Genomic DNA, 21,263 nt, shown 5'->3' on the forward strand with positions numbered 1-21,263 from the left:
CCTCTCTTCACCTAGTTGACAAGTAGTATTCTTTGGGGGAGATTTATTATAGTTCTACAGCAGAGGTAGGCAACCTCCGGCACTCCAGCTGTTGTGAAACTACAACTCCCAGCATGCATACTTCCTCTGCTCTTCTCAGAACTGTCACAGAAATAAATGGAGCATGCTGGGAATTGTAGTTTCACAACAGCTTGAGTGCCTAAGGTTGCTGATCCCTGCTCTACAGCATAGACAGTTGCAAATTGTGCGGCAAGTGCAGATTCGCAAGAAAATGTGCGACTTTAGCTTGTTCCAACACTGTAGCCACTTTGCTAAAAAGGAGGAAGCATGTGAACAGAAATGTACTCCAGCTCCTGGCTGGAGTAGAGTTAGACCTGGCACACGGGCAGCCCAACGTTACCCTCTTGGTAAGTGTGGCGCATCACACACCACTATGGGGCAAGCTATGACAGGTGTACACAATCCCTTGTCTGTTTAATATTAATCTTCTTCCTGATACAATGAGTGTACACCATTTATTTTTTGGCATTTGTCGGTTTTTGCCCTACATGAGATGCAAGTGGTAAGAAAAAGGCACCAGAGACAAACTGTTGTGGGGGATGTAGTGATCTTACAAACCGCATAGAAGTGCCGCTCATACCCAAGCTGATACGAAACGATCAATGCACATACAGATCATACAGTAGTTGACTACTGACTTATTGTTAATCAAAGGGAAAACCATTTCTGAACCTACCCAGGCGCACTCGTGTTCTTGGACCCTGCATCTGACTTCGCAATTCCGGGCGCAAGTGAAATTTTTTAGCCTCATCCACCAGGTCTCTACACTGTAAACTGCAGCGGATTAGAGGCTGTAAAAAGGTAGACATGAAAAATATGAAACATTGCTGTATTAAAAATTAGGCCGACAAAGCAAAGATAACATCCATTTACACGGCTAGCTGTCCATATACCTCTGTGTCTATTACATCTGTGATGTAGCGTGGCGTGAGCAGCGGCATGCGCACATACTGGAGAAGCTGCGGGAGAGATTTTTCCCGATGCGGTTTGTTATGTTTCACCCAGTTTATAACTGCCTCAAACACAGGCTCTTCAGAGTCAATCTGCAGTACAGACATTAAAATACAAAAAGTCACCACTGAAGCAATGGGCATCAAACTGGCAACTCAGAATAGATTGGTACATGCAACATAGGCATTCTACCTGAATCTCATCACATCGGATTAGCTTCTCAACCTCCTCTTGCTGCAGCAGCATGAACTCCTCATGTTGGACCACCTCTGGGAAGTGCTTCTGGCTGTACACCTCCGCAGCCTGCATGAGGTCCAAGCAATTGTGAGTCTCTGCAAAGTCACGGATCCCTAAACAGTTGGATGGATCAAGTTGGGACTCCAGAAAGTCGCAGCATGCCTGCTTGACACCTGTGTAGTGGACCACATTATTCCATCATGAGAAGGGGACTAAAGCTCAATTCTGTAAAAGGCCCTGTGTAATACACTGAGGCTGTATAAGCAAGGGAGGCTAAATATCACAAGCATACTGATCAACCAGAACACTAAAAGCCCTGACAAGTCAAGTGATTAACACTGGTTTCTGTCAATGGGTGGGAGAGATTAGACATCAAGAGGTCAGTTCTTGTAGCTAATGTGTTGGCAGGGGCCGCTTGCCCATGACGAGTTTGCTGGGACTTGTTAATGTATGACAGGAAATGATACAGTCTATTAATGTATTATGCCAGGAAGACTATTCTTCTCAATTGGAAGGCACCCAAAATTCCCACTAAACAAGGCTGGATGCAATTAATCAACTCAGACCTGACCCTATAACTAAACTAGAATATGAACACAAAGGGATACCCAATCTGACAAAGCCGCTGAGGTAAAACGCGCGCCGAGGTCTTGCGCTTGGGGCTTCTTTACCTCTATTGGTCAGATCATGTCTTCAGCTATGTCCCTTGTTAGATAAGTCTATTAAGATACTGCTATGTCACAGTGTTCATATTAGGCCTATGATAAATACTTAGGTTGTGAGTCTATTAACTCTCACTTTATTAATACACACTGTCTTTCACGGTTACTGGGGGCTTATGCTGTGGATCTCACATTGCCTGGTGATTATCATCAGGTCAATAAATTGTGCCATACAACATACTCCCCTATAGGGGTCGGCGATACGTGCTATCACCATAGTTGTTGTGCATATACTCTTCTAACTAAGAGACGTACTACCAGTTATTGTGAGACACAGCGTATGGCCTTGTATCCGGAAAGTGCTATTATAGCCCTGCGGAGGTACATGGCTGTCCAGTGAGGTGTTGCCCTATCCTTTTCCAGCTTGCCTTTTTTTCTTCCATATTTTATATATATTAATACAATAAAGTTGATACCATTTTTGATAATTAGTTCCACTGGCTTTTTTGTTATGATATTGTGTGTTGCCCCAGGTGGAGTGCTGTGCTGTCAGCGGTAGACCGAGAGGTTTTGTAGGTTTACATAGTGGAATGACTGTCTGGATTTACAGGTTTTTTGGGAGTTTGTGTAATTCTAAAATTGTCATAAAAACAGACTGTTATAGAAAAGACCTCCTGGTGTAGCCAGCAAAGCATGATAGAGTCTAGCATTTGATATTAAAAACTTCTCCTTTATTAATCCGTGGGAGTGGGTTTTGATTTTTTTAACTCCCTTTTTTCCATAGATTAATCAAGGAAAAGTTTTTTGCCCCTTCCTGACCTGGTGATTTTCAGTTTTTCATTCCCTGCCTCCCTGGAGCCATAAAAAAAATTATAATCTTCAAATGACACATGATGAAATGAGAACATTGCTATAACAAGAAGATAATCATGTCAATGGCAGGTCATTACTAATTTAGCAGAAACATCAATGTGACATCTGCTTACCTTTCAACTGAAGTAAACAGGCAGCTGGTAAGAGTTCCTGGACATTCTCTACGGTAACGTGAACAGTCTCTGTGTATACAAAGTCGAGCAGGATCTCCATGGTGGATGACGTGAGTCCCTGGATATCCACATATGGCTTGCCTTTCTCTGATAACTGTGGAAATGGCAATATCATAAAGACGCTGCAACAATACTGCAGATAAAGGCATATTATAACCTGGAAAGCCACCCACATCCTAAAGCAATTTTAAATCCCCTTGACAAAAACGTAAAAACGTCTGGAAAAAATAAATAAAAAGCTGGGCTGAGTTCACACAGCCCTATTTGTATTCTGTATGAGGTCATTCTAGCTTGGGTTAAAAAAACTAAAAGACATTTTTAAGAAACCTTCTTTCCAAAAGCAAGAGTTTCTTCCTTTCATTCTAATAGGATCTGACCACGTATTTATGTCTGGTACTGCTCTCGATTGCAAATATGATTGGTCCTATTTCTGGGAAAATTATACCCCTGCTACAAAAAGTCTCAAAACAGAACTTTGAAACCTTTTTCGGCTTGCTTACCCAGAAGTTCGGATATATTTTTATATTTTTTCCTCTGGTTTTGAAAAGTTATGGGAACGTGGGTATGGTTATTAATTATTCTGCCAAATTTATAAACTGAGACTTTTTAAAAAAAAAAAGTCTCAAAGATTGTCTCAATCTTAGGGCTACTTGCACACTAGTGTTTTTACTGGATCTGGCAGGGTTCAGCAAAAACACTTCCGTTACTGTTAATACAACCATCTGCATCCGTTACGAACGGATCTGGTTGTATTATCTTTAACATTGCCAAGAAGGATCAGTCATGAACTCCATTGAAAGTCAATGGAGGACGGATCCGTTTTCTATTGTGGCAGAGAAAACGAATCCGTCCCCATTGACTTGCATTGGGAGTCATGCCGGATCCGTCTTGCTCTGCATCCCAGGACAGAAAGCAAACTACAACATGTTGCGGTTTGCTCTCTGGTCTGGGAACGCAACTAAACGGAACGGAATGCATTTTAGAGCACTCCGTTCTGTTCAATTCAGTTTTATCCCCATTTTTCTGGTATTGAGCCCCAGTGACCGAACTCAATACCGGAAAACTAAAATGCTAGTGTGAAAGTAGCCTTACTAAAACAAAGGGGTGTCATACAAAGTTGCGTAATATCTCAAGAGAGAGGTCTTAGAAGGGGTTTTCCGGTAATATTGATTTTTAAGCAAGTTCCTGCAGCCTGTCGCATGAAATAGAAGATTCATACTTTTTACAACCGGCAGTGCATGGTCACATGCATCACTCCAGCCAATGACTGGCTTAAGCATTAACATGCTGCTTGTGGCCACATCACCGCTGAAGCAAGTCATTAGCTGGAGCAATGCATGCGACCACACCCATGCATTGCCGAATGTAAACCGTGCGGGGACCAGATGATGGAGAAAGTGGAGGCAGTGAGGAGGACCGGAGCAGCGCGGAGCAGCCAAGTATGAATCTTCTATTTCAGGGGCAGGCTAATCTGATTTTATTTTCTGGTTTTAGATTTTTAATTCTATTTCATGAACATGATTATGGGGTTGGCAATTTTGCTTGAGCGGTTTGTTAACAGACTTTAGAGATATATTTTGCAACAGCTACCATGGACTATAGACACAATAGTCTAGAAGAAAATCATTGATTTCTATGGAAGAATTTTCTAGGGATGCTTTACGACTTCTGCAGAGGTCATCGTACAAGGAAGGAGTAGATAGGCTTTGACTATCACCTACTGTGGATCATGTGTTGTCTATACACAGTATATAGGTGATATCTGGCATTGTAATCCTGCATGTGATAATAACGAGAGGACTGCTGGAAATGATACAGAACAGGAAGTGGTGCATATTATTAGGATCAGAGGCTCTGAACGTCAGGATGTGTAATATAGATAATGACATGTAAAATAAAAAAATAAGACCACCAAAACGTCTTTAAAATATATTTTAACAATAGGTTGATTTTTTGATGAAACATTTGCTTTAAAGATGCACCAAATTTATCACATATTGGGGAAGATTTACCAGTCCTATAGATGGTGTAAGCTTGGACAGACAAGCCCTGCATCAGATTTAGGACAGTGTCTCAAGCTGGATGATAAATCTGGTGCAGGGATAGAAACTTTTCTCGGACTCTATATCAACTATTGGTTGGCTTACTGGGAGACAGAAGTTTATGCCAGAACTGTGGCTCAATTTTGGCAGCAAATGTTGCATATTAAGCCACACCCCTAGGTGAGATGATTTCTCAAGAATTAGATGTGCCATCGTGTCTAGGTGCACGAGATCAGTAAATGTGGGCCACTGTGTGACATTTGACAAATCTGGTTCAAGTTAAGGCCTCATGCACACAAATTGTATTTTCTTTCCGTGTTTTTTGCGGATCGTATACGGAACCATTCATTTCAATGGGTCCGCAAAAAAAAAAAAATACAAAAAAGAAACGGAACTTACTCCATTCTGCAAAAAAAATAGAATATATCCTATTATTGTCCACATTACGGACAAGGACAGTACTGTTCTATTAGGGGCCAGCTGTTCCGTTCCGCAAAATACGGAATGCACACGGACGTCATCCATATTTTTTGCGGACCACAAAATACATATGGCCGTGTGCAAGAGGCCTAACTCATATTCCTTGGTTTATTATTAAGCTACACATTAGTCAGCATAATTTAATACTACTCCTGTGAAAATAGTTCTTTGTCACATAAGGCTTATTCAGACGGTCGTATGAGGTCCGCAAAAATGCGGATCCGTTTTTTTGTGGACAGTTCAGCATGTCCACAAATAAATGGATTGCATTCAGTTTTTTTGCTGATCCATAGACTTCAATAGGGCCATGTCCTGATTTTCACTGACAAGTATAGGACATGTTTCATTTTTTTTGCTGAGCCGTGCAATGGAAGAAAAGGGCCCCAAAGAAGTGAATGGGACAGCATCTAATCTGCAAAAAAACTGATCCGCATTTTTGCGGGCAGCATACGGCTGCCTGAATGAGCCCTTAGCAATAGGCCTGTCACACTTGAGGACACCGTATATCAGTGAAACATACCGGAGTGCTTTGTAATTTTTAAACGTAACCCATTCCTGAGGCAGCCATTATTATAATTTTTTTTAATCTACACCTCCTAAAAGCCATGACTTTTTTTCCGATCACATAGCCGTAAGGGCTTGCTTTTTGAGGGGCAAGTTGTATTTTCTAATCGCACCATTTAATATTCCATACAATCTAATGGGAAGCTGGAAAAAAATTACCAACTGTGAGGAATTAAGGGAATAAAAAAAAAAAAAAAGCAACTCCACTATTGTTTTATGGGTTTTGTTTTTATAGTGTTTACTGGGCAGTAAGAATGAAATCTTATTCAGTAAATAAGTATAATTACAGCAATACCACATTTATATAGCTTCTTATGTTTGAATACTTTAAGATAAAACTACTTAAAAAAAAAATATATATTTTCTTCACATTGTTGTCTTCTAGCACCAATACCTATTTTATATATCTGTCCACGGAGGCATAAGAGGTATATCGTTTTTATTGATACAATTTTTGGAGTACGTTTGACTTTTTGATAGGCAAAGTGCACAGAAAACAGCAATTCGGCCATTTCGATTTTTTCTCCCACTATGGCGTTTATTGTATGGGATACTTTTATATTTCAATAATTCAATTTCAAAACACTTTCATACACAGCAATACCAATGAAGTTTATATATATTTTTTTTTTTTTTACTGTTGATTGAAAACTAGAAGATTTGATTTGAGATATACACACACAATAATATATATGTGTAATTTTAGTGATGAGCAAATACATTCATAAGACCCAGGAAAAAGTGCAGCGGTGTCTTAAAAAGCGAACTTGTTTTTTAAGTTCTACGTCCAAAGTTCAGATTATCGAAGAATCCCGTTATGGATTTCGCTTCCACGGACCATAACGGAATTTAAAAGCGTCAGAGTGCAAAGTCAAGGAAAAACAGCTCTTTTTGTGTAGCTACGACACAGACCTCCACCAACAGGCAATCTCTATCGTGCGAGTTCCTCCTGTGGATTACAAAGTTGCTCCGCACATAGTGAAGTTCCACGAATCTTTATCTCTCAAATACTTTTTAATATACTCACAAGAGTCACTAAAATTCAGGCATTGAACAATAAAAGCTGTAGCGCCGCCCGACCCAGGTTTCGCCAGAATAGCTTCGTCAGGGGCGAATGCCCCACCCTTGCTTGGGCGTTTCTTTATACCACGGAGGGGGCCGAATAGCACACCTCTTTCTTTATTGTTCATTCATTAGAATTTTAAAAGCCTTTTTTTTTTTTTTTTTTATAAAATTCTCCATAAATATTTCAATCATTTTTCATACATAAAATTATAAAACAAAAATACCCCCTTATTTTAACAACCAGATGTTGTATATCACACATCTTTTTTCCACGACTAACTCGATCCTATACACCCCATAAACCTCCTTCCTTTCCTTACACTTATATCCCTATTCACACTGTGGCAGGAAACGACTATTCAGTCAAACATGGTTTCAAGTCAAAATCGACATTCAATCCGCTGGGTTGCAGTGAATCTAACCTGTAGATCCACTCAACCTCTCTGCGGTTAATGTTGATAACCGGATCTTCTCCTCTCCAGTTTTGAACCACCTTTTCCAAACCCACGAACCAAAGTCCTCTTGGATCCTTATTATGACATCTTTTAAAGTGCATCGAGACACTATGACTCTCCAGGCCTTTTTTTATGTTGTGTATATGTTCTTGGAGCCGTGTTTTTCAATTTCCGTAGTGTCCTCCCTACATACAAATGATTGCAGGGACACTTTAATAGATAAATCACCCCTGCATGTTCACAGCTTATCTCTCCTTTAATATTATATTCTGTACCATTTTCTGTCGTCATCTTTTGTAAATTCCGACACTTCTTGTCCTCTCTGCAGAAACCACACCATGTGAACTAGTTTTTAGTTTATTTTTTCTTTTCGATGGGACTATGGCTTTTCGATGGGACTATGTGCACCAGTGAGTTAAGTATATTAGGGGCCCTATGATATAAAATACTGTGTTTTTCTGGAATTACTTCCCCCAAAATAGGATAATTTTTTAGGACCTTCCAATTTTTTCTTAACATATTTTTCATTGGACCAGCAAGTGCACAAAATTGAGTGAAGAAAGCAAACCTAAAATCTTTTTCTTTATTCTTTACATCTCTCTCCTTCTTATTCTCCTTTCCTCGATTGGCTCCCACTCCCTCATATATTTTTTGTATTTTTCTTTAGGGTTTTACCAATATTATCGGCCGATATTGAGGATTTTGACTGTTATCGGTATCTGCATTTATTTTGCAGATATTCAGATAACTTATGGGGAACACAGATCGCGCTGCTGTCAGCGCTTTCCGTGTTCCCTCAGCAGCACAGGGGAGAAGGAAGCAGTGTCTCCCTCCCCCTGTGCTGCTGCTGCAGCCAATGGGAGGACAGGGGACAAGAGAAGGGGCGGGGCTGTGGCCACTGCGCCACCAATGAAGAGAAATCTCTCATTCATTCAAATTGAACAGGAGGCGGGAGCTGCAGAATGACATAGCCGGCTCCCGACCTCTATGAGCTGTAGCTGCAATCCTCGGTTAACCCCTCAGGTGCCGCGGATCGCAGCTACCGCTCATAGGAGGTCGGGAGCCGGCTATGTCATTCTGCAGCTCCTGCCTCCTGTATATAAATAAATGAGAGATTTAACTTCATTGGTGGCGCAGTGCGCCCCCCCAGGCCCCCCAGTATTAATCATTGGTGGCGCAGTGCGCCCCCCACATTAAAAACATTGGTGGCGCAGTGCGCCCCCCCCCACCCAAGCCCCCCCTCCAGTATTAATCATTGGTTGCAGTGGCCACAGGATCCCCTCTCCCCTCCTCCTCCGATCGGAGCCCCAGCAGTGTAATCCTGGGGGTCCGATCGGTTACCATGGCAGCCAGGACGCTATTGAAGCCCTGGCTGCCATAGTAAGCTCCATGCTGCTGTGTGCACAGAGCAGCAGGGACAGTGTGATCTCCTATTCACCCTGATAGATCTCTATCAGGGTGAGTAGGACAAGGGTTCTAGTCCCTAAGGGGGCTAAAAGTTAGAAGAAAAAAAAAAAAAAAAGTTAAAAAAAATATATATATAGTATAAATGAAAAAAATTTTTTACAAAAACTAAACTACACATTAACAATAAACATTAATTTTCTGCAGATTTGTGTAGGATTTTTTTTTTTTTAATGAAAATTCCCAGAATATCGGTATAAATGATCGGCTATCGGCCTGAAAGTTCACAAATTATCGGTATCCGTCTTAAAAAATCTATATCGGTCGATCCCTATTTTTCTTTCATCATACCCCTTTTCCTCAAACAGTAATTATTTATTTATTTTTTTTCTTTAATCAGTTTGCCCTGTTCCTTGTAATCTTTTTTATCAGTGTAATTCCTACAAATTCTCATCAGTTAGCCTTTTGGTATGTTTTCTAGCCAAGGTCCAAAATGACTGCTGGTTGTGTCAATGGAACCATTGACATTCGTGGACTTGAAATAGGTTTTAGTTTTCAGGGAGTTCCCTTCAATAGATATCGTTAGATCCAAGTATAACCCTCTCCGCACTAATATCACTAGTAAATACTAGGTTCCAAGTGTTATTGTTTAGATCTTTCATAAAATTCCTCAACCCCTCCTCCTCCCCTTCCCAGATAATCAGGCAATCGTCTATGAATCTCTTCCATAAAATAAGACTCCATCCAATATGCTTCCTTTGCAACTCAGGTTTAATTCTTTCTTCCTCCCATGCAGACATAAAAACATTAGCGAAACTAGGGGCGAATTTCACCCCCATCGCCGTTCCGATCCCCTGCCCATAAAAAAACACCCTCAAACCAAAAATAAATTATTACTCAGGCAAAAATCAAGACATTCACAGATGAAAACCCCTTGTTCCTCTGTCTTCTCCGGATCTTTAGTTAACTGCTCGAATCCCTAAATCCTTGGGGATAATAGTATATAGGGATGAAACATCAGCTGCAGCCAGCCATGTTTCATGTTGTACCGGACCAAAGGTTTTGACAATCTCCAGCACACTCCCAGTGTTCTTTAGATAAGAGGGGGAAAGCTGTGCATACTTTAGTAAATAAAAGTCTATGTACGCCAGTCACCTGGCTGGTCAGGGATCCAATCCCCGATACGATTCGTCCCCCGAGCGGATTACATTACATTATATTACAAGTATCTTGAGAAATTTCACTTTAAGGTATTTAAAATTCTTTCTTATTGATAATACCCTTTTTGAAACCTTCCTGCAATATTTTTTCCAGTTCATGTTTTAGCTCAATACATGGATCTTTTTTTCAATATTTTATAGGTTTCCCTATCTGCTAATAATCTCAGCATTTCTTTGTTGTATTGATCCCGATCCAATATGACCACTCCTCCCCCTTTATCTACTGGTTTTATTATTATTGCAGCATTTTTTTCCACGTTTTTTAGGAGGCATTGACGCTAGTAAAAGCTGTTAGCTCCTCCCCTGGCAGCTATATTCCCTCCAGCCTGGAGAGAGAGCTTCAGTTTGTGTACAAGCAGTAGGAGAAGCAAGCCAACCAAAGAAAAAAACATGGAACACCATGCATGCCAAGGACCGAACGGGGTTCAAAACAGCAACTGCCACAACTGTGGTCGAACAACAATACTGGGTGGGTGCTGTGTCCCCCAATGAAGAGCGAGAAAGATTTTACCGGTAAGTTATACAAAAATCTCCTTTTCTCGCCCATATTCATTGGGGGACACAGGAACCGTGGGACGTCCAAAAGCAGTCCACAGGGAGGGAAAAACCACAGACCCATGGAAGCAATTGTCCCTGCAGGCATCTAAGAAACTGCCGCCTGCAGGACCATGTGGCCTAAGGCAGCGTCTGCCGATGCAAAGTATGCACCTGGTAAAATGTTGTGAATGTGTGTAAGGAGGACCAAGTAGCCGCCTTACACAACTGTGCAGCCGAAGCGCGATTCCTCCGAGCCCAAGATGCGCCCACCGTTCTGGTGGAGTGAGCTGTGACACCTAAGGGCGGAACCCTGCCTCAGGCACGGTATGCTTTAGCAATTGTAGACCGAACTTAGCGTGCGATTGCCACCTTGGAAGTCGCCAATCCCTTTCAAGGACCCTCCGGAATGACAAAAAGGGGATCCGTACTGCGGAAGGCAATGGAGGCTGCCAAATAGATCTTTAGAGCTCTCACAATGTCCAAATGGTGTAACTACTTTTAGGGCGTGAAGGAAGGACAATTTCCTCGTTAATATGGAAGTCAGAGACCACCTTCGGAAGAAAAGAAGGGACGGGCCGGCGAACCACCTTGTCACTATGAATAACCAGGAAGGGTTCTCTGCAAGAGAGCGCCGCCAACTCAGACACCCGTCAGATGGAAGTGATAGCGACCAGAAAAACAACTTTCCAGGACAGGAGTCGGAGAGAAATCTCCCACAAGGGCTCCAGGGGGGAAGCCTGGAGCGCTGAGAGGACTAAATTCAGATCCCAATGCGGTAAAGGAGGACGGTACAGAGGAACCATATGTGCCACTCCTTGAAAAAAAAAGTAGTTACAGGCCCCAAGGAGGCCAGAAGGAGCTGGAAAAGAATAGAAGCGCCAACACCTGATCCTTCAAAGAACTAAGGGCCAGACTAAGGTCCAACCCTGATTAAAGAAGGACAGGACCGCGGGGAGAGAAAAACGATTTTACAGAACCCAGGAAGGACCTACAGGTCCTGTAATAGATCCTGGACGACGCAGGCTTCCTGGCCTGAATCATAGAACGGATGACATCCGCCAAAAACCCTCTGCGCGCTAGAAAGGCAGTTTCAATGGCCACATCGTCAAACGAAGAGACCTTAAATGCTGATGGAAGACCGGTCCCTGAGAAAGAAGGTAGTCTCTGAGTGGCAGTGACTAAGGAACGTCTCCTAGAAGGAGAACCAGGTCAGCGTACCATGCATGACGGCGCCAATCCGGATCAAATTGGATTGTTAGAATGCCCTCCATCCTTAACTTCCTTAGAACTCTGGGTAGGAGGGGGGAGGGGAAAACATGTAAGGAGGGAGAACTCCTGTCAAGGAGACATCAGGGTGTCCATGCGGCATGCTTCCGGATCTCTTGCTCGGGAGAGAAAAGGTGGGAATCTGTCGTGTAGATACCGTTAGCACACCCAGGACCAATGGAAGGATTCCCTGGAGAAGGAGAATGTGGTGGGCGCCACAACCCACCAGTCGGGACCGGAGTGGCACAAAACGAATACTCCGTGCAAAAGCAGATGAGAGAAAGGTAGTAACGTAGGAGCTACCAAGGCTTGCAGGATGGCTATGAACCATGAGCCAGAGGAGGAAAAGACAGGAGAGGAATAGGCTAGGACTGAAGCCCATTCCCCATCTGAGACCGGCACTATACAGGAATAGCCAAGGATTCAGTGGCTGAGCAAAAAAACTCTGCCTGAGAAAGCCAGGCGAGAGGAGTCACACTGTATTGCTAGCCCCATACCGCAGCAGAGGAGGGGGCCACCCGCAGAGGCCACCGAATTCAGTGCTAGAAGAGTCCACCACCTGACGAATGAGCTGTGCAGTAAAAACCAAAGTATGTAGTGGTAACGCAAATACCACTCCCACAGTAGTAGCCAGCGCATGCCCCATCATCGCAAAGTGAGGGGGGCCTGAGACTATCCGTAAAAGCCACGTACTATACTGCTCCAGTGAAGTAGAGCTACCGTAAAAACTCTACCTGGAAGGGAGCTGAACAGGAGCAACTGCCATTCTAGCGCCAGGGTAGGACCCCTACCTGAGGGGGGGGGGGGATGTCCCACTGCAGCGACTACAAAAATCGAGCATTAATGAAAATGCTGCACCTGTGTGGGGGAACACGCTGTAGTAGCTAAACCAGAGTGCCAGCATAACCACTTCCTCAGAGAAGGAGGAGTGGTGGATAGAGAATACAGAGTCAGTGAACACTCGACTCGCTGGAACGTACTCACCATATATGTGCAATGGTGTACGCACTCCGCATTGATGCGGACAATATCATGACAGACTGGACCGGTGAAGGCCCATGCAAATGGGGGGTCTCTAGGACACAAGTGATGCTTGGCAACCCCCTGAGAAGACAGAGGATGTTATAAGCATGTCGAAAACCAGTAGCAAAAGAAAAGAAGGAATAGCCACCGTATCCACTGGCGGCACCCATATACCACTTGAGTATCGGGCACCCGCGGGTACCGACTGTTGCCACGCCCCCTTGTAAAAGAAGCAAGGCGCTTAGAGTTGTGGCGTAGTTGAATTGCAGCATCCCGAGGTGTTTAGGTATTCCCCGCTAGTGGATCACTTGTGGAAGGGGGTAATGTAGCTGGAAGCACGGTGAAGTGCAACACTCTGCCTATGGAGAGGGATATCGCGACAGTCGGGACCATCTGCAATTACCCTAACTATGGAAGGTGGAATACATACGGCAAGTACGCAAGCCAGTGGTAGGGAATAATGGTTATGATGTGTGCTGAGGGGGCCTGTATTAAATGCTCTTTATTTGAGGACTCTCCGTTTTTGATACGACTGAGATAACGTATGAAGGGTTAATTTGAATATCAGCAACTGCACTGCCTTCTAACCCGGCTGCCGGCCTAAAAGAAGTGGCTGGCCAGGAAGGGTTAAGTGCCTAGAAGACCAGGGGCGGTACTCAGCTACCTTCTGGGGGAGGGGAAAAGCTCACCAGGAACACTGCTGGACGGCCGGAAAAAAAAAAAAAAAAAGAGACCTGGTAGCGGAGCGCGAATTCCTTCCACTGGCCGGAGGTGCCCGTCCCCGGAGGAAAACACAAACTGCCGCCTGCCGCTGGACCCCGGAGTAGGGCAGAGGTAGCCTGCCCCGCAGCCAGAGTCCCTTGTTATAAGAATGCACCGCGGCATCCGCGATATCGTTGGTGGCGGCATTAACCCTTTCGGAGCGGCACACTTGGCGCCCGCTCCCGAAAGGGCCGGAATATGGTGGCGAATAGCGGGAGTCACCTGCGCTCCTCTCTTTTCTGCTGGGAGAACAGTGATTCCCCAGAGGCCATGTCGCTCCTCTCTTTTCATTAACCCCCTAGGAGCCGGAATAGCCGTCGGCCTAGAGGGGGAGTGAGAGGGGGCGTCCGCGATATCGTTGGTGGTGGAATTAACCCCTTCTGCATTAGGGGTCTTGTTTCTAGGATAAATAAAGTCCCCTGGCAGCCGTGCCTGTTAACTCTTGATATGCCAAAGAGGGAGGGAGGGGGAAGAGGGTTCCATACTTACCTAGTCCCATGTACTCACCTCACCTTCTCTTCACCCTCCATAACTGGACCCACAAGGTCACCTTTTTCCAGCAGGGTCACCTCCTCAGCAGTTGGCACCGGAGTGGCAGGAGTCTGGCATGGCGGGAGGGTCTTTCTTTGGCGGACCTAGGTGACCATTCTGCTGGCGGGATGCAGGGGAGTGAGGCTGCCCTGGTCCACCTTGTTTTCTTGTGGGGGAGGAGGCAGCGTGGCGGACCAACCTTGCCGTGCTCCCCCAAGACAACAGGGAGGCTAGGCGACCACTGTTTCCCACCTGAAAAGAAGGAAAATAAACTAAAATAAAAAAATCTTCTGGAGCTATCCTGCAGCAGGGCGGTCTTGCCTCCTATTGACACTAGAAAAAAACTCAAGCGCTCTCTCCAGGCTGGAGGAGGTATAGCTGCCAGGGGAGGAGCTAACAGCTTTTACTAGTGTCAACGCCTCCTAGAGGACATAGCTATACCCACGGTTCCCGTGTCCACCCAATGAATATGGGCGAGAAATTATATTTTTGGGGTTTGTCATTCATCTTCTTTAAATCTTTTAGCAAACCTCTCTTAAAGGCCTCTACGCAGTCATTTTCTTTGTTTACTGGAAAAAAATGGCTTTTTTTCTTTCAGATAACTATTAATTATTTTTGCCGGGTCGGATGATATTATCATTTGTTGATTCATAGTGTCCCCACAAGTTTTTTGTTTATTTATCGCATACTTAGCCATATTGAGTTTCCGAATATATTTATGAATGTCCAAAAATATGCCAAATTTGTGTGGCCTCTTAGTATGGGCAAATTTAAGCCCTTTTTCCTAAAACCACTTTCTCCATTTCTGTAAGCTGATGGGAACTAAGATTATATATCCCCATTATATCTCCTGACTTCTCTTCGGTTTCGGGCTGTTTCTTTTCATTTCCTCTCCTTCCTCTCTTACATTTCTTTTTACCGGAGTTGTCATTTTCTGCGGTGTTTCTATTGTTGCTTCTCTCTGTATCCCCTTTATCACCTGATGGGTAAACATTTTTCTGATCCTTTTCCCGTGGCGTTTGTTCCTGTGTTTTAACCTTGTCTTTCTGTGATTGCTCATAATAATTCTGCCTGTAGTATCTCTACTGTCCATTCCTATATCTAGGGTGATAACTATTTGAATATCGATCCTGTCCATAGTATCCTCCTCTATTCCTCCCATTATATGGTGGTCTACGTGGTGTATTTCCTCTGTAATTTTGGTATCCGATTCATAGGGTTCCTCTCTTGTGCAGCTGATGTTAATCCATTTTCCTTATTTGCTGTGTAATCTCCCTGTTTGGGTAAAGCTATATCCCCGTTATTTCTCCTATGTCACTCATTTTACTTTCAGCCATTTTTTTTCCCCCATTTATAAACTCTATTCATATTGTAATCTTCACACACCTTCATATATTTCTTGTGCTTTTTATCCTTTACTTCCTTTTCAGTTTTTATCATATTTTCTTGACATCTTTTCGATAGCTCAACATATGTCTTATGATCTTTATAAGGCTCCAAAGACAATTTATGTTGTTCTATCTTTTCATTTATACATCTCAAGTTTATTTTCCTTTTGGCCTCATGCACACGGCCATGTTCCGCAGCCAAGAGCGGTCCGTGGTAACACGGCCTGGAATCCTGTTGAGAGCATTGGTTGCTATGACGCCGTGCGCTTCATGCCGCCGCTGCACTACAGTAATACACTCGTATAGTGTATTACTGTAGTGCAGCGGCGGCATGAAGCGCACGGCGTTATAGCAACCTATGACGCTGTGCGCTCCTGCTATCAACAGGAATCCAGCCCGGCATACCACGGACAGCTCTCGGCCGTGGAACATGGCCGTGTGCATGAGGCCTTTCTCTATGATAAATCTCAACACCTTCATGCTACATTAATTCATTACTGTTTCCCATTCCTCTAAATCATTATTTTCCTCTGGGCTCAGTGGCAGTTGCCATCTCAAGCCCTCAGGTATTTTTCCTTCCACAAGGTATTTTTCCAAAACTATGATAACCTAGGTGGTTTTCACCTCCCGGATTAGATCTCTCTCTAGCTCAATGAAAAAAACCTCTAGGTTATCAGGTTTCTGTTTCTCACACACTGAAGGGAGCACAGATTGAATGTCACACTTAAAATTAGCTCTAAAATCAAAGATATCAATCATTTTTCCACAGGTGTAACAACCCACTTCTAAAATATAATCTTAGAACACTGAATGATGTAAATATTAAAGTCACCACTGTGGAAATTCAAATCTTCTTCGGTGTCGCAGACCAACCGTGTGATGTGGGTAATTTTCACAATGAATCTCAGTAAATTCAAAGGTAGTCGTGCTGCCAGGCACACTTCAAGGCGTCAGAGTGCAAAGTCAAGGAAAAACAGCAGCTTTTTTTCCAGAAAAACACAGTATTTTATATCGTAGGGCCCCTAATATACGTAACTCACTGGTGCACAACCATATTCCCATCGAAAAGAAAAAAGAAACTAAAAACCAGTTCACATGGTGCGGTTTCTGCATTGCTTGCAGAAACCGCTCCAGAGAGGACAAGAAATGTCGGAATTTACAAAAGATGACGACAGAAAATGGTACAGAATATAATATTAAAGGAGAGATAAGCTGTGAACATGCAGGGGTGATTTATCTATTAAAGTGTCCCTGCAATCATTTGTATGTAGGGAGGACACTACGGAAATTGAAAAACACGGCTCCAAGAACATATACACAACATAAAAAAAGGCCTGGAGAGTCATAGTGTCTCGATGCACTTTAAAAGATGTCATAATAAGGATCCAAGAGGACTTTGGTTCGTGGGTTTGGAAAAGGTGGTTCAAAACTGGAGAGGAGAAGATCCGGTTATCAACATTAACCGCAGAGAGGTTGAGTGGATCTACAGGTTAGATTCACTGCAACCCAGCGGATTGAATGTCGATTTTGACTTGAAACCATGTTTGACTGAATAGTCGTTTCCTGCCACAGTGTGAATAGGGATATAAGTGTAAGGAAAGGAAGGAGGTTTATGTGGTGTATAGGATCGAGTTAGTCGTGGAAAAAAGATGTGTGATATACAACATCTGGTTGTTAACCCCTTAGGGACACAGCCTCATTTCACCTTAAAGGGGTTGTCCAGGTTCAGAGCTGAACCTGGACATCCCTCCATTTTCACCCCGGCAGCCCCCCTGACATGAGCATCGGAGCAGTTCATGCTCCGATGCTCTCCTTTGCCCTGCGCTAAATCGCGCAGGGCAAAGGCATTTTTCTGAGTTCCGGTGACGTACCGGGGCTCTCTATGGGGCTGACAGGAACCCCGGTGACGTCACCGGCACTGATGGGCGGGATTTGGCTCTGCCCTAGCCAGTAAAACGGCTAGGGCAGAGCTAAAGCCCGCCCCTCAGAGCCGGTGACGTCACCGAACACACTGCTGGGCGGAAGTTACCGCCCGGCAGTGTGTTATTGTAAACACAAGAACCTGTGCCCTGCGCGATCTAGCGCAGGGCACGGGAGCGCATCGGAGCATGAGATGCTCCGATGCCAGGCTCAGGAGGACTGCCGGGGTGAAAATAAGGGTATGTCCGGGTTCAGCTCTGAACCCGGACAACCCCTTTAAGGACCAGGCCATTTTTTGCAAATCTGACCAGTGTCACTTTAAGTGCTGATAACTTTAAAACGCTTTGACTTATCCAGGCCATTCTGAGATTGTTTTTTTCGTCACATATTGTACTTCATGACACTGGTAAAATAAAGTAAATTTTTTTTATTTTTTGCATTAAAAAAATACCTAATTTACCAAAAATTTTGAAAAATTTGCAAATTTCAAAGTTTCAGTTTCTCTACTTCTGTAATAGCCCCACAAATTGTGATGACTTTACAGTCCCCATATGTGTACTTCATGTTTGAATTATTTGGGGAATGATATTTTATTGGGGGCTGTTACAAGACTTAGAAGTTTAGAAGCAAATCTTGAAATTTTTACGAAATTTACAAAAACCCAATTTTTAGGGACCACTACAGGTCTGAAGTCACTTTGCGAGGCTTACATAATAGAAACCACCCACAAATGACCCCCATTCTAGAAACTACACCCCTCAGGGTATTCAAAACTGATTTTACAAACTTCGTTTACCCTTTAGGTGTTGCAGAAGAGTTATTGGCAAATGGGGATGAAATTTGAGAATTTCATTTAAATTTGCCTAATTTTCCATTTTAACCCATTTTTTCTACTAACAAAGCAAGGGTTAACTGCCAAACAAGACTGTATGTCTATTGCCCTGACTCTGCCGTTTACAAAAACACCCCATATGTGGCCTTATACTACTGTACGGCCACACAGCGGGGCGTGGAGTGAAAGGTGCGCCGTATGGTTTTTGGAAGGCAGATTTTGCTGGACTGGTTTATTTACACCATGTCCCATTTGAAGCCGCCCTGATGCACCCCTAGTGTAGAAACTTCAAATGACCCCATCTAGAGAAACTACACCCCTCAAGGTTTTGGGGTGCATATGACTTTTTGATCGCTTGCTATTACCACTTTTTGTGACGTAAGATTACAAAAAAAGTCTTCTTTTTTTCACTTTTTTTTTTTTTTTTTACGGTGGTCATCTAAGGGGTTAGGTCATGTGATATTTTCGATACGGACGCGGCAATACCTAATATGTATATATTTTTTTATTTATGTAAGTTTTACACAATGATTTCATTTTTGAAACAAAAAATAATAATCATGTTTTAGTGTTTCCATAGTCTAAGAGCCATAGTTTTTTAAGTTTTTTGGCGATTATCTTGGGTAGGGTATGATTTTTGCGGGACGAGATGAAGGTTTGATTTTTACAATTTTGGCGTACATGCGACTTTTTTTTATCACTTTTATTACCTTTTTTGGGAAGTAAGGTGGGCAGAATTTCAATTTCATCATAGTTTTTTATTTTCATGGCGTTCACCGTTCGGGTAAAGTAACATGACCGTTTTATAGATCAGGTCGTTACCAAACATGTGTAGGGAATTGTATTTTTTTTCATTTTTAATCAGTTATAAATGTGTTTTTTGATTTTTACCTTTCTTTTACTTTTTTTTTTACCCAGACTCACTTGGTTCTTGAAGATCCAGTGGGTCTGATGTCTGTATAATACAGTACACTATATAGTGTTTTGTACTGTATTTTACTTACACTTTGTCTGAACAGATCTATGCCATTAGCACAGATCTGTTCAGGACCATGGACAGCAGGATGCCTGTTGCCATGGGAACCTTCCCCGTCCGCTCAGTTGTGGTCACAACTTCGCAGACGGGGAAGGGTAAGGAGGGGGGCTCCCTACCTCTGTGACCCCATCCTGTCTGGGGGCTGCAAAGGCACAGCAGCCCCCCGATGGGAGAGGGAGGGAGCCCCCTCTTACTGTTAAACTTTTGCATACCGCGGTCCATACGGACCGCGGTATGGAAAGGGTTAAACGGCTGACATCGCATCACAGATGTCAGCCGTTTATACCAGGGTGTCAGTGCTGACGCCCTGATATACCCACTGGCCACCAAGGATTATTTAAAGGGAAGCGGGCGGGGGATCGCGATCCCGCCTGCCGCACCGCCCGCCTCCCGTAGAGCCCGCAACCCGCCCCCATAAAATCATTCAGGGGTGCGGGGGGGGGGGGGCAAAAACATATATATTTTAGGCATAATAAAGTTTCTGATGTCCGGGACCGCGGGGATCAGAAACTGCAGAAAGCGCAGCAAATCGCAGGTCTGAATTGACCTGCGGTTTGTTGCGATCGCCAACATGAAGGGGGGTCATGGGACCCCCCCGCACATTTAGCCGAGGTGCCTGCTCAATGATTTGAGCAGGCACCTTGTTCCAATCACCGCCGGCCGGGCGGCGGTGATCGGAAAAACACATGACGTACCGGTACGTCATGTGTCCTAAAGAGGTTAAAATAAGGGGGTATTTTGGTTTATAATTTTATGTAAGAAAAATGATTATAAGTTAATGTATGAAAAATTATTGAAATATTTATAGAGAATTTTATGAGAAGGCTTTTAAAATTCTAATGAATGAACAATAAAGAAAGAGGTGTGCTTTTCGGCTCCTTCCATGGTATAAAGGAACGCCAAAGCAAGGGTGGGGCATTCGCCCCTGACGAAGCTATTCTGGCGAAACCTGGGTAGGGTGGCGCTACAGCTTTTATTATTCAATGCCTGAATTTTAGTGACTCTTGTGAGTATATTAAAAAGTATTTGAGAGATAAAGATTGGTGGAACTTCACTATTTGTAATCCACAGGGGGAACTCGCACGATAGAGATTGCCTGTTGGGGGAAGTCTGTGTCATAGCTACACAAAAAGAGCTGCTGTTTTTCCTTGACTTTGCACTCTGACGCCTTGAAGTGTGCCTGGCAGCGCGACTACCTTTGAATTTACTGAGATTCATTGTGAAAATTACCCACATCACACGGTTGGTCTGCGACGCCCCCAAGAAGATTAGAATTTCCACAGTGTTGACTTTAATATTTACATCATTTGGTGTTTTAAGATTACATAACAGAATTTGTAATCCATAAGGCGATTCTTCGATAACCCGATTCTTCAATAACCCGAACTTTGGACGCAGAACTTAAAAAAACAAGTTCGCTCAACACTAGATATAAACTAACCAGCCGCCAGTAGATGCATGGCAGATCTTGCAGTCAGCACTGGCAATTAAAGGGGTATTTTGGTAAAGTAACTTAATTTTTGAAAAACTGCATTAAAGCTGCAAGCTGTGACCCAAATAGAACTCACACCTATACATATAACCAGAGCTTCAATTTACCTTGTAATCCAATTTTCTAGCTCCTATGTGAGCCTGCAACAGACAGAGTATAATGGCTCCTGATCTTTCCTCAAAAAACGTTCAAAGACTACAATCCCCACAATCTCTAGCTTTACCTCTGTGGGTTTGTGCTGATGTTTATTGATTGGCTGCCTGATATACAGTCCAGTGGCAGCCAATCTA

General features: G+C 43.4%; 1 protein-coding gene across 6 annotated transcripts in view; it reads right to left on the minus strand.

Moving 5' to 3' along the window:
- KLHL12 (kelch like family member 12) overlaps positions 1-21,263 on the minus strand; it is an 85,691-nt gene that overhangs the window by 52,342 nt on the left and 12,086 nt on the right. For all 6 annotated transcript variants that reach the window (XM_044287667.1, XM_044287663.1, XM_044287665.1 and 3 more), the window contains 4 exons: positions 2,897-3,050; positions 1,204-1,421; positions 954-1,103; positions 737-851 (listed from right to left, as the gene is read on the minus strand). In XM_044287667.1, the coding sequence (XP_044143602.1) occupies positions 737-851; positions 954-1,103; positions 1,204-1,421; positions 2,897-2,996 (583 nt within the window). In that variant the 5' untranslated portion in view covers positions 2,997-3,050. The remainder of the gene's footprint in view (positions 1-736; positions 852-953; positions 1,104-1,203; positions 1,422-2,896; positions 3,051-21,263) is intronic.

This window comes from Bufo gargarizans, chromosome 3 (assembly GCF_014858855.1).
Source record: "Bufo gargarizans isolate SCDJY-AF-19 chromosome 3, ASM1485885v1, whole genome shotgun sequence".
Classification (NCBI taxonomy): Eukaryota; Metazoa; Chordata; class Amphibia; order Anura; family Bufonidae; genus Bufo; species Bufo gargarizans.